General features: G+C 45.2%; 1 protein-coding gene across 2 annotated transcripts in view; it reads right to left on the minus strand.

The window, feature by feature from the left end:
- MPZL1 (myelin protein zero like 1) overlaps positions 1–12732 on the minus strand; it is a 38688-nt gene extending 25956 nt beyond the window's left edge. Inside the window, exon 1 of one of the 2 annotated variants that reach the window (XM_075515858.1) lies at positions 12592–12732. In XM_075515858.1, the coding sequence (XP_075371973.1) occupies positions 12592–12724 (133 nt within the window). In that variant the 5' untranslated portion in view covers positions 12725–12732. The remainder of the gene's footprint in view (positions 1–12591) is intronic. The other variant, XM_075515870.1, reaches the window with a different exon arrangement.

Genomic DNA, 12732 nt, shown 5'->3' on the forward strand with positions numbered 1-12732 from the left:
ATGCAGAGCTTCTTGATTTCTTCGTAAAATACCAGCATGTCTGCCAGGTCACACAAAACTAGTGACAAAGCCACGTTTTCAGATAGTTCAGCCCTGGCCCAGCTCACAGCCCCCAGGCACTATGCTGTCACTGATAGTCTTAAGAGTGGCAACAATATACTGCTCTGAAATCACCCCTGTGGAGGAAGCCTTTACAGTTATCAAGCAGCAAAGTATAGGAAGATAAGGTCATTCAGAATTGATAGCAGACAAGCATTCATAACCACAAGAGTTTGCATCTAGTTAGTTAACCAAATTGTGGTTAACTATTTAGCTTTCAGTGAGCTTAAGAGCAGTCAAGCTTACAGTTTTCACCAGAGTAACATGAAAGACTGCAGCATTGCACTGGTAAGTGAATTTAACTGGTATCTTTGAAATGGGGTACACCTTGATCAAAAAACTCTTAGAGAAGATGGCCAGTTGCTGTCTACAACACACTGATGGGAGTCCTCCTCACAGGTGTCCTCTCCAGGATATCTTTGGCCAGGTCAGCTGAGACTCACCAAGCCACATGCACTGGCAGCTTAATCTGCACGGAGACACAGGCTGTGTGACTGGCTATCTTACAGGTCAAAGTCTGGATTCTTCCCCTTGTCCGCTACCACTAACTGCTTACATTCAAAGCTATATCCTCGATTAAACACAATAATACACAAGTTATGGTCCACTCCCCAGAAACAAGTTACAAGGTCATGAGCTGACATAACATGGTTACAGGGGGTTATAGAGATTCACCTATGCATGCCACAGTCATTTAAATGACACCAAGCACCCAAGCACTCATCCTTCTTTCAGTATTAAGAGACTCTTGTCCCCAACAATGTTATGGCATCAATCTCATCAGACTTTTCAAATCCGCATTGTAGTACCTTCTCCTAAACACTGTCCTTCACACTTGGGAGGATCTGCTCAAAAACTGCAAACTTATTTCACTTCCTTCAAGCTCTCTTAAGTGCCTCCAAAACATTTAGTAACAGCACCTGTATAGATCCAACAGTGCCTAAGCTGCCAGTGCTGGAGATCAATGCCTACTAAAGCTGAAGTGTTTCTTCCTACTCTTACTTGTATCCCCTGGTTGCTTACCCTTGTTTCATCCTGGTTAAAAAAAAATATATATCTTTTGGGCAAGAATTGTTTTTATTCTACATTTTTGTATACAGAAATAGGGCCCCCACTCTACTAGGCAAAGGTTGAAAATTTGGTTGGGTAGCACATCACAAGGAAATCCTTCCTTGCACTGAAGATTTACACTAATTAACACACAGATAATTAAAATTTATTTGTAGACCATAGTCTCCACTGACATCTTGGAGCCAATGAAAAAGTTCTGTTAATTAAGGCTATGAACACACCAAAATAAACTCGATTCCCCTGGATCTAACTCAGCTTGATCACTAGGAGTCCTAACAAACCAAGAATGCAAACAACACTGTAATCACAGGCATCTTATTTCCACAAGCACAAACACAGCCTAAGCAGAAACTTTTATCAGATCACTAAATACTGGATACTTACAGCTGCTATGGTTCCCCTCCTACACTGGGAAAAGTGTTACGCTCCTTTCCTCTTGAAATGGCTAGTCATCGGTTTATTAATTAATACAAGCAACTTGCTTCGTTTATCTTAAAGATGCCTGGTAATACAGTTGTTTATATAATATATAAATAAAGTCTCTTATGGATAAAAGATCAGGAAATAATCAAAAAGTCTGATGAAAGAAAGATTAAAAGATTCAGACAGGCTGTTAGAGGTAACAAGTTGATGACACAGTTGCAGATCAGAAAAATAGAAAGAAATGCATTAATACAACAGAGTCTGAGCAGTTCACATTTAAAGGTCTCAATAAAACAACAGAAAAGTCAGTGCATCGATATGTTCACTATGGTTTCCCCAGCAGCCCAGAAGTTTTATCAGAAAGGAGGATGTGGAATTTTCTAATGGCTAGGGGTCATAAGTCACAAAAACAATATACACTTGTAAAACAGTGGTTTCATTAAGAAATACTCTTAACGTCAAGCATGTTGTGCAACATCAAAGTCTACTGTCGACATCACTCTCAACTACAGTTGCATGACATTTAGTTCTTTCTCCCACAAAGCAGTTTCCCCATACAATCAGCATGAAACAGCAGCAAGACCCCTACAAAACATTTCAGAAAACCAGCACAAAGTTATAGTCCCCTGTTGCAATTATAGGCACTTATGTCCCCATAGGCCATCATTTCTTCACTGTAGGTAAAACACCTGGTGGAGAAATCCTAGCTTTCATGGTCTTAATAGACAGGAGTAAACATGCCCAAATCATTCCTCTGAAACTCCACAAGATCTGTTAAAGCATCCAGATGCTGGATCAAATTTCCATGCAAAGAATTCATTGACATCATTTAGCCTTAACATGGAAGTGAAATCCATGCCAGCCATTCCACCCAGGAGCAAACCATGCTGTATTTCATAAGGACAACACACAAGTATTAAGGAGCAACATACATCAGCATAACAAAAAATAGACTGTCTGACCATCTCCGCGCCAGAAATCATCATGGTGTTATCTGGTCTGAAGTCTTATTAGGTGTATAGATATAAAAATGCATATATATACATATATATTTCTACAAATATGTTCTTGCATGTCATTGTGGTGAGTTGACCTTGGCTGGCTTCCAGATGCTCTCTCACTATCCCTTCTCAAACAGGACAGGGGGAGAAAATGAGACGAAAATGCTCATGGGTAGAGATAAGGACAGGGAGATCACTTACCAATTACTGTCCCAGGCAAAACAGACTGGACTTGGGGAAAATTAATTTAATTTATTGCCAATTAAAATAGAGTTGGATGGTGCAAAACAAAGACAAAAACTAAAAAACAAAGACAAAAACTAAAATACCTTTCCCCCACCCCTTTTCTGCCCCCAGCTCAACTTCATTCCTTCATTCCCATCTCCTCTACCCCCTCCCCACTCCTAGGCAGCCAGGGGGAGATGGAGGGTTGTGGTCAGTCCAAAACAGCTCCTCACTCCTCACACCTTTCCCTGCTCCAGCATGGGTTCTTCCGATGAGCTTGCAGTCCTTCAGGAGAACCTACTCCAGCCTGGGCTCATCCATGGGCCACAGTGTGGTTATCTGCTCCAGTGTGGTCCTCTCCATGTGCTGCAGGGGAACACCTGCTCCACCATGGTCTCTCCCAAAACTTCCACGGGCTGCAGGGGAATCTCTGCCCCAGCGCCTGGAGCACTTTCTCCCCTCCTCCTTCTCTCACCTTGGGGTTTGCAGTGTTGTTCCTCACACTTTTTCTCCCCTCACTCCTCACTGCCTGTGCGGTGCTTTGTGATGCTTTGTCCTTTCTTAAACATCATCACAGAAGTGCCACCAGCTCAGCTGACGGGCTCAGCCATGCCCTGCGGTGGGACCAGTGGAGCTGGCTGGAACTGGCTGTGTCAGGCACAAGGCAGCCCCAGCCTCTCCTCATGGAGACTGTCCCTGCAGCCCACCACCACCAAAACCTTGACATCTACACCCCATACATTCATATATGACACAAAGCAACATTAGCTACAGAAATTATGACTAAACAAAGTTACACCAACCAATCTTGACATCTAAGTTTCAAAGCCACTAAAACTAAATTCCACTGCCTCAAAGGCAGGCAGAAGAGCTTAGTTCACTCTCAAATGCCAATCACCAGAACAGCTTTTTGCTGCTGCCGCAACAGCTCCCCAGGTTGCCAATCTCATCAAGTAATTCAGGCTGCTGAAGGAAAGAGAGCTTCCTGTCTTCAGTAACACAGCCGGTCCTGCAGCACCCTACCAGCTCTACGAAACAGAAAGAAAAGCTGCTGACACCTAGCCCATGAACACCTACCACCTCCTGCTGCCTTGCTGCTGGGAATGTTCATCCCCTGAGCAGAGACAAGCTCAGAAAAGCATCTGCTAACACAACATTCACTTTCTCTTGGCCTCTTTGCACATTCAGCTAAGCTCTGCCTGACTCAATGATGAAGAAAAAAATAGCATCTTGTCACCCCAAGTCAAAGGAAAACAGTTTCACTGATAAGCCTTAAGCAGGCTGTGTCAAAGCACTCAATAACATCCAATGTGTATCACCCCTGCATACCTCCGTGAACCTACTTTGACAGAGCTTAAGGACAAGTCTTCAGAGTCACTAAGCTTTTGTACCACCTTCTGCTCCCAGGCTATAGAGTCAGTTTTTCAAGTGGGCTCCTCCACATGACGCAGAGCTGCTCATTGTTCTACCAAGGAGCAGCAGAAGAACCTATGCTGAGATTTACTTCCAAAGTCCATGTTTTTAACCAGAAATGAGGAACAAGCATGAGAAACAGCAAAGAACGTCTGAGCTCCCTTGCCAGCCAGGCCACAGATTTCTTGTTCGATCCCGAGGAAATTATTTTACTGGTGTACCACTCTCGCAATCTGGAAAGCATAAAATTGAGATGCTTGTAAAGGTGCTGAGATCCATGAACAAGTAGGCATTATAGTTGCACTGCTTCATGTACCAGTTACAGAGTCAGTCATATGTCAGGATTGGGCAGATGCATATTTAGTCTCAAGGCCAATAACATCTAGCCCTGTTCTAGTAACTTTTCCTTGGGCATCACAAAACAATATTTCCCTACCTATGCTGGACACTGGGATGCCAATCAGCAGCTCAGGTACTTTCCAAACCAGACATGATATTTTTCTATTCAACAGCCCTTAAGTGGTGTTCCTTCCATGACCAAGTAAGTTTACAAATTCAAGTAAACAGTTCAAATTGTTCAAGTGTTCAAATTCAAGTAAACAGTTCCTGTTGACAAAATCAAACCAAAACAGTGAAAAACCCACAGGGGCATGTTAAGTAAGCCCATTCAAAGTGCAAAGGGTAACTGGAACAGCTGATGGCAGCTGTTCTGCCTCTAATCTTGCAATACTAACATAGTCACTAACAACACAGCAGATTACTCCTTGGGCACAAAGAAAGATTCCAGAAAATGGGAATTAAGATTAAAGAAGGGCTACACAGAACAAGAAGATAAAGAGTACGAATTAAGATTAAAGAAGGGCTACACAGAACAAGAAGATAAAGAGTACATCTTAGAAGAGTGTCCTTGAAACACACCAAGTTTTTCTCACAAAAAAGGTTATAATTAAGCTTGCTTAACTAAAAACTGAGAGAAGCTGGGTACACATGCACACATTGCAGAGAGAGTGAAGAAAGCATCCCACCATCACAAACATTTCCTAGAATTACTATAGCTATCCACTAAAACTGTCACAATGTCTACTAAAGAAATGAGAGTATTAAGGATCAGAAGTTGTAGACAAAAAAACCCAACCAAACAACAACAACAACAACAAAAACCCAAGGTGTGGACAGTAGAGATGGAAACTGGCTGGAAGGAAAGCTTCTCTCTAGGTCAGCACCGGCTATTAGTACTATTCCAAGTGAAACTGTATTAAAAATACCAGTCATTTTGCCAACTGCTGATGGTGTGCAGCATCTTTTTGACAAACTCTGGCATTAGCAGTGTGGCAACTACCAATTTCCAAAACAAACTAGGCAGTAGAATTTAGGATGTGGATACGCAAATTTCACGAGGAGATACAGTGCAAAAAGCTACATATCAAACAGACGTAAGAAGCTGCCCTTTTTTCCCCCTTTTACAATAATCAATCCACAAAGTTGCAACCAACTCAGTGACAACAAATCTATATACACCAAGAAACATATGCAGAAGATGCACTTTGAACCATCCAAGGTATCAGTAGCATTTCAGTACCAGTCACTCCCACCTGTCATCATTCCTGACCCAGCATCATGTCCATCTCTTGCCAAGTATTGGTATTTCCACCAGCCTGAAAGGTGAACACAGGATTTTTTCCTGTGTAGGGAGGGACTTGATTAAAACCTGTTAAATAAAATGCCATCACTTAACAGAGCAAGGAGATAGAGACAGCTGAAATTAAGTCACCCAGGTGATTACCCTTCTCAGCTAACAGGGTACTCAGTCACACGGCCAATCCGTTCTGGTGTGACTAGAGACTTACTTTCAGCAGTTCAAGCAAATCCAAAGCTCTCTGAGGACCAGATCCCTTACTGCTCCACCAACTGCTGAATGCCTGCAGCCACCTCTGGCACCTCGCTCGCTCCCAGCAATCTTACACTTACTTGCTAACCAAACTTGCTAACTTACTTGCTGAGCAAACTCATAACTAGCTACAACCTGCAGTAGCACAACCACAAAACCAAAAGAAAAAGCCCATGCTATGTATTTCAAAGCATTGTTTCACAAGAATTTGTCAGTGGTGGTGCCAATTTAAATAGCTCCCATGCCCACTTATAACGTGATGAATCTGACCAGGAACTAATCCATGTTCAAAACAGCCCTTTTTCCGTTGTTTTCTTTTAAACCAGACCAACACCTTAACCCAGTCCACTGTACACCATATTTGTACAACAACTGAGCAAGGTTAGGAAGCGCTGAGCAGGAGCCGCTTCAGCTGGCTCTTCCCAGGAAGACTTCTCTTTTATGAAGTGTTTATGGTCTCCCCTGTAGTATATTCTACATCACTTCCCCAGTTCACACATACAAGGTCATTTCTAGAGCCATCCCTTTGATTAGAGCAGCACCTTCGTCCACGCCTGTGCTGACTTTGTCAAGAAGCAGGGTATGCAGCATCTCCACGCGGCCATCATCTCAACACCTTCTACACTGAAAGAGTCAAGCAATCCTGTAAGACGTCTATCAGAAAACTTCAAGACACAGCAACCAGTTAGATTTTAAAAATCCTGCTACACATAGGGCTTTATAGAATTTATTACCAAGAGGAAGCCTTGTTCACCATCTTTCACTTACACGCATTACAAAACCAAGTTACTGAAAAGCATAACAGATGGCTAGCCGCCAACCGAAGATAAACACCTCCGGCACTGGCCATTTCGCTTACCTGGACTTCACCTGCCCTGATTCACCTCCACATCATGAAGTGAAAGTACTTAGGAAAGTGCCACCAGCCACCACCCACACAACTGCTGCACTGCCCAGGGTTTAACCCTCCCTTAAGGATCAGAACCTCGATCTGATTTTAAACACTGAAGGTAGGGTGTAACCAATGTTTCAGGGCAAGCTCCCTTAATGCCCCTTAACATCGTGTGTGTAAAGCATCAGCAAATGTACTGCAAAACATCTTTTTCCGTAGAGCTGGAGGTAAGAGAGTTCACGAGAACAACTAGCCTTCCTGTTTTCCTTACGCACTTTAAGCCAAAACCTAGCACCAGCACCAACTGGAAAGTGCCAGCTCAACAGGTAAACAAAAATGCAGGAGCTGAAAGGCACAGTAGCAAAAGGGAACGATATACAAGGGTATATTGCGGGCTAACCCCAGTGGGCAGCTCAGCCCCACCCAGCTGCTCGCTCACTCCCTCCAGCGGGATGGAGGAGACAATCAGAAGGGTAAAAGTTAGAAAACTCATGGGTTGAGATAAAGACAGTTTAATACATAAAGCAAAAGCTTTCATTCACTGCTTCCCATCAGCAGGCAGGTGTTCAGCCATCTCCAGGAAAGCAGGGCTCCATCACACATAACGGTTACTTGGGAAGACAAATACCACAACTCCGAACAGCCCCCCTTCCTCCTTCCCACCCACCCCCCCCCAGCTTTTATTACTGAGCACAACGCCATATGGTATGGAATATCCCTTTGGTCAGTTGGGGTCAGCTGTCCCAGCTGTGTCCCCTCCTAACTCCTCGTGCACCCCCAGCCTCCTCGCTGCGGCCTTGGTGCTGTGTAAGCCAATGTAAAACAAGTAACCAATGTAACATTGGTGTGATAAGTAACACTGGTGTGTTATCAAGACAGTTTTCATCACAAATCCAAAACATAGCACCATACAAGCTACTATGAAGAAAATTAACTCTATCCCAGCCAAAAAGAGCACCAATGCAGTTACTTGATATAAACATCTTCAATTAAAAAAAAAAATGGCTTATTCAGGACAAGTAACAGAATGATCCTGCCACTTTAAAGTTAAACTAGATGGGGGGGGGGGGGGGGGGGAATCAGTGGAACTAAGGGCAATCACCTGGCTGAAGGGTCATCTTTCAACCAGCTCAGACAGCAAACAATACTGATGTTGCCCCTGCCTCAAGATGCACGACCACAGCATTTGTGCTATGGGTACAGCTTGCTGCTAAACTCTTGTCTGAGTAAACACTTGCTCTTCTAAGTAACTGCTGTTCCAAGATAAGAATAAATCACTGAAGTTAGAGTTCTCCAAGCCTCTTCGCCAGCAGCAAAGCCAGTTCAGAACTTCTTGTCCTCTCCCGCCACAGCTTCCTCTTACACATGACGCTAGCATCCTCTCCATTGTGCTAATCACTACACACGGGGTCGTGCTAACCCAGATCAGCAAAGTAATGAAGATAAATAAACCACACAAAAAAAAGAAAGACACAAACCGTAAGGATGTAAATGTTTTCATACCCAGAGCTTCCAGCTTTCTGATGTATTCCTAGGATATCCTGAGTTAGCGTTCAACAGTTTAAAAAAAATATAATTTTTTTTGCATACAAGACTCTTTACTTTGTTAACTTATCAGTTAATTACATGTAGGTGGTAGAGAGAGCCATGTATGCCATACATGATCAAACCACTTCATATCACACTCAGAGAACTCCCACTATGAGTGCTAATAATAAGCTTTAGATAGATGACTTCACGATGATCTATATAGCGCCTCTCTAGCAAAATAATAATTTATTAGAAACTATTCAGATTAAAATCTTTCAAATCAAACAGTACAAGACGTCTGCCTTGTAAAACTAGGTTTCATTTTTTTGGTCCGCCATCTAGACTGAAGGTACCCTGTATGCTACACAGGACATTCACCATCCACTATTATCAGTCAGGATAAGATAAGTCCACAGACAGACAGTGGAATTGCCGTTTAACACAATCAATTGCAATTCAGACAGATAACAAGCGAACGAGCCATGCACGTTGTTATTTACATAGATAGAGGTAGAGGACTGTCGGGTAGCCGGGGTCATGAAGAACCTAGTCATTTTACAAGGTGGCACTAAACCACATTTTATCACCAAAATATTAAACTACAGCCCTTTCAACATATTCAAGAACTTGCTGCTGCAAGCAAGGTGACCTGAGCAGTAGTCCAACCCTCAATTCAACCAGCAGAGAGCTGGTAAACTCTGCCAGCAGAGAGAAGAGTTTACTCACCTCATCACCTTTTCCTTTTGCAGAACCCACTTAGTGCTGCAGGCAAGGAAGTCTTCCTACCTGCAGCATCAGTGGGCTCAGCTTAAAAGAACTAACAGCTTCTGACGGGGTGAACGTAGCAATCCTGACTAAACCTGGCACAAACACAAAGTGAGCATTGCAACCCTGACTTACACTGTTATTTTCATGAAACATTTCAAGCAGCAACTGAAATGTGCAGGTGAGCTCAAACCAGTAATAAGCACTAAAGCTATTTAACATCCCAATACTCCTCTGCTTGTTACTGCTTGTGTGTATGTGCACATGTATGTGAGTGTGTATAAAAGAGGTAGTAGGAGAAGGGGAAAAAAAAAAAAAGATCGGGCTTTGTTGGCATCAAAAAAGAATAGTAGCAACATCAGTAATACTCTTTCCAGTAACATCTAGGCATTCTTTAAGACTTTCAGAAGCAATCAGGCACCACCCTCATGTTAAACACAGATACAATATCACTTTAAGTGATACTTAGATGGCTTACAAATTCAGGATTGCAAAATAATTAATTTTCTTTATACTCTTGACTAGTTGTTCAAGGCTTACCCACCCATACAAGAGATTATGCCTAGATCAACTGCTTATGCCACAAATGTTCACAGGATCACAAACAGTACATTTGACAATGATCCTTCATTCCTACAAGTAAATGAAGCAATCAGGTTTTCAGATGACTGAGCATAAACAAGCAAGATTAACTTCTAATGAACACATGCAGGTACACACAAGAAAATAAGCTTAAAACCCGTTATCTGTACTTAGCTGTGAAGCAACGGTTACCTGCTTGGCTTGGCTTGGCAGACTGTGATGTTAAACCAGGCCTGAATAGCACAGCCCCCCAAGTAATACTTCTGTCTAGCTGCAGGTTATTGGCCACAGGAAACAGGTCTGCCATCAAGCATATGAAGAGGCAGAAGAGGAGCCACAAGCCACGGCAGCTAAGCTATGCAGCACATTACCCAGCCACACGTCATATCCGAGCAATTGAGTGGCAACACCCCTCTGAAAATGCCACTTCTGCCCCTGCCCTTTTGCTTGGCAGTTTTTGATTTCTGAACCTCTCACTAGATGAAAATCCAGCATGAGGAAAGGGGAACAGAAAGAGGGTCCTTGAAAAACAGCAGGAACCAGAATGACACATGCAAGCCAAAAGGCAGTGTATTTATTACACGGGACTCCTCACAACCCCAAACTCTAGAGAAGGTAATCTTTTCCCTGACAATCACCAAGTTACTTTACATATGCAATAGAGGTGAAGAGCCTGCACTCTTGTCACTTATTCCCGTGCAAAGATGTAGACCTTGTGCAAATTGCACACATGGACAAAAAAAAAAAAAAAGTGCCTTTTCAAAGCAGACAGGAGGATTAAGGATGTGCAGTATAAGCACAGAGAGAGGAAGCCAACATGGGAATAACTTCTGATTTGGAGTTAGAAAAAAAATCAACAGTTGTAGGGATGGGGACAGAAACACAGTTCAACACAGATAAGATAGTGATTTTAACACCCATTTATTCCTTTAAATTGCAATCTCACTTTTTAGATAGTCTCCACCCTAGGGAGGGTCTCTTCCAAAAGAGTACCTTGTAGCTTTGCTTGGTTTTAAGATACTGTATTTGGTTACATACCTCAGACTTTGTAGAACGATCTACTACTCCCAGCTACCCATAGCATTATTGTAGCTGTACCTTTTGTTGTGGTCAGGGGAAATACGCTTCCTTCTTCTCTTGTCTCCATATTTATTTTCAAAGAACTTCGTTTTACTGTAAGCTATGTATATATCATATGTACCTACTTAATTCTAAATATTAAGGCTGTCTCTGAAGATATACAGCAAGCCTTAACAATCTCTACTTATGTTTATTGCAAAATGCACTAGTCTTAAACAAATCCAAGCAATGCTATGTGGAAATAAGAACTTTTAAGTTTCTTACCACTCGGCACAGTTCCTTATTAAACCTCTTTCCAGAAGGACTTATAGTTTTACACGGTTTTCCAGACATATGAACTGAGAAGGCATCAGGATTCTTTAATGATTCCTACTGAAATACTTCGGAAAGTTTTACCCACTGAGCAAGTATTGCCAACCAAAAATATCCTCAGGTGCCGTACCATCATTGTCCGCGCCTAGTACCTACACACACTGAGCTACCTTGGGAACGGCATACGATCTTTTCATTTCAGAATGATATGTGAAACATAGAACTCTTTGCCCTGTAAGAATATAAGCCACAGCAAAGTTAAGTGTTCCCCGTGCCATTTCTACTGCTCCATAGCCTTATACTTATTCTCCATCTATAGGGGTCATAAGCACTTCATTTTGGCTGATGTAATTACTCCTCCACCCAAATACTTCACCACTGACCAAATCAAAGGTGTTTTTTCTAAGTCATTTACCACAACCCCAGCGTCCCCATTTGCCGGTCACCTCCACGCCGCGCTCTGCCCTTCCTCAACAAAGACAACTCGCGTCCTCTGACTTCATGACCAACCAAGAGAAAACCGGCAAGCGCTGCTACGGGGCCGCCACGCATCACGCCCGTGGCACCCCTGGCACCACCGGGCCCAGGCCACGCCGGGGCTTTGCCCCAGGCAGGCCCCGGAACGGCCCGCGGGGGAGGCATACCTCCCCCCCTCCCCTTCCCCCCGGGACAGGGCTCCTTCTTCCTCACGAACCCGGGCCGCGCAGCGCGCCCGGGCACGCCGGGTGTCCCGCGTGGGCCAGGCCTGCCGCCGGCGCTCCGGGAGGGGAGCGAGCAGGCTCCCACAGCCACGCGGGAAACGCACCCACGGCGCCGGTCCGAGCCCCGCCAACTGAGGCGGAGGGGGCCGAATCTGAACCGCGAAATCGCCCTCCGTTCCGGCAACCCGGCGATGACGATCGGGAGCGGCATTTAAAGGGACGAACCGGCTGGACCCAGGCCTCGGGTCACCTCCCCGGGAGAGCTCACCCCCCGAGCGGCACCCTCCGCGGGGGGCGAGGTACGGGCCGGGGAAGGGCCGCCCCGCCTCCGCCTGCCTCAGCCCCGAGGGCCCGGCGGCGCCTCCACGTGCCGGGCCGGCCCCTCTCTCCCGAGCGCGGATGGGCGCGGGCGGCCCCCGCCGGGCCCGACCCAGGCCGACGAGCCCAGCCCGCCGCCGCCTGCCGCGCCTCGGGTCGGGTCGGGTCGGGCAGCTCTCCCCGCCGCATCAAGATCCGCCCAGGCTACGAGCACAGCCCTACCGGGGCAAGCGGCAGCGGCCGGCCGGCCGGCCAGCCTGCCCTCACTCACTCACTCACTCACTCACTCACCGGCGGTCAGTGCAGCGGCGGCAGCCAGCAGCCACGCCGAGCAGGGGAGCCGCGCGGGAGCGGCGGCCGCCGGGCGCCCCGCAGTGCCTCCGGCCGCTGCCATCTTCCTGCCGCCACCTCCCCGCGCCCCCATTGTCCGCC

Source organism: Mycteria americana, chromosome 1 (assembly GCF_035582795.1).
Source record: "Mycteria americana isolate JAX WOST 10 ecotype Jacksonville Zoo and Gardens chromosome 1, USCA_MyAme_1.0, whole genome shotgun sequence".
NCBI classification, from domain to species: Eukaryota; Metazoa; Chordata; class Aves; order Ciconiiformes; family Ciconiidae; genus Mycteria; species Mycteria americana.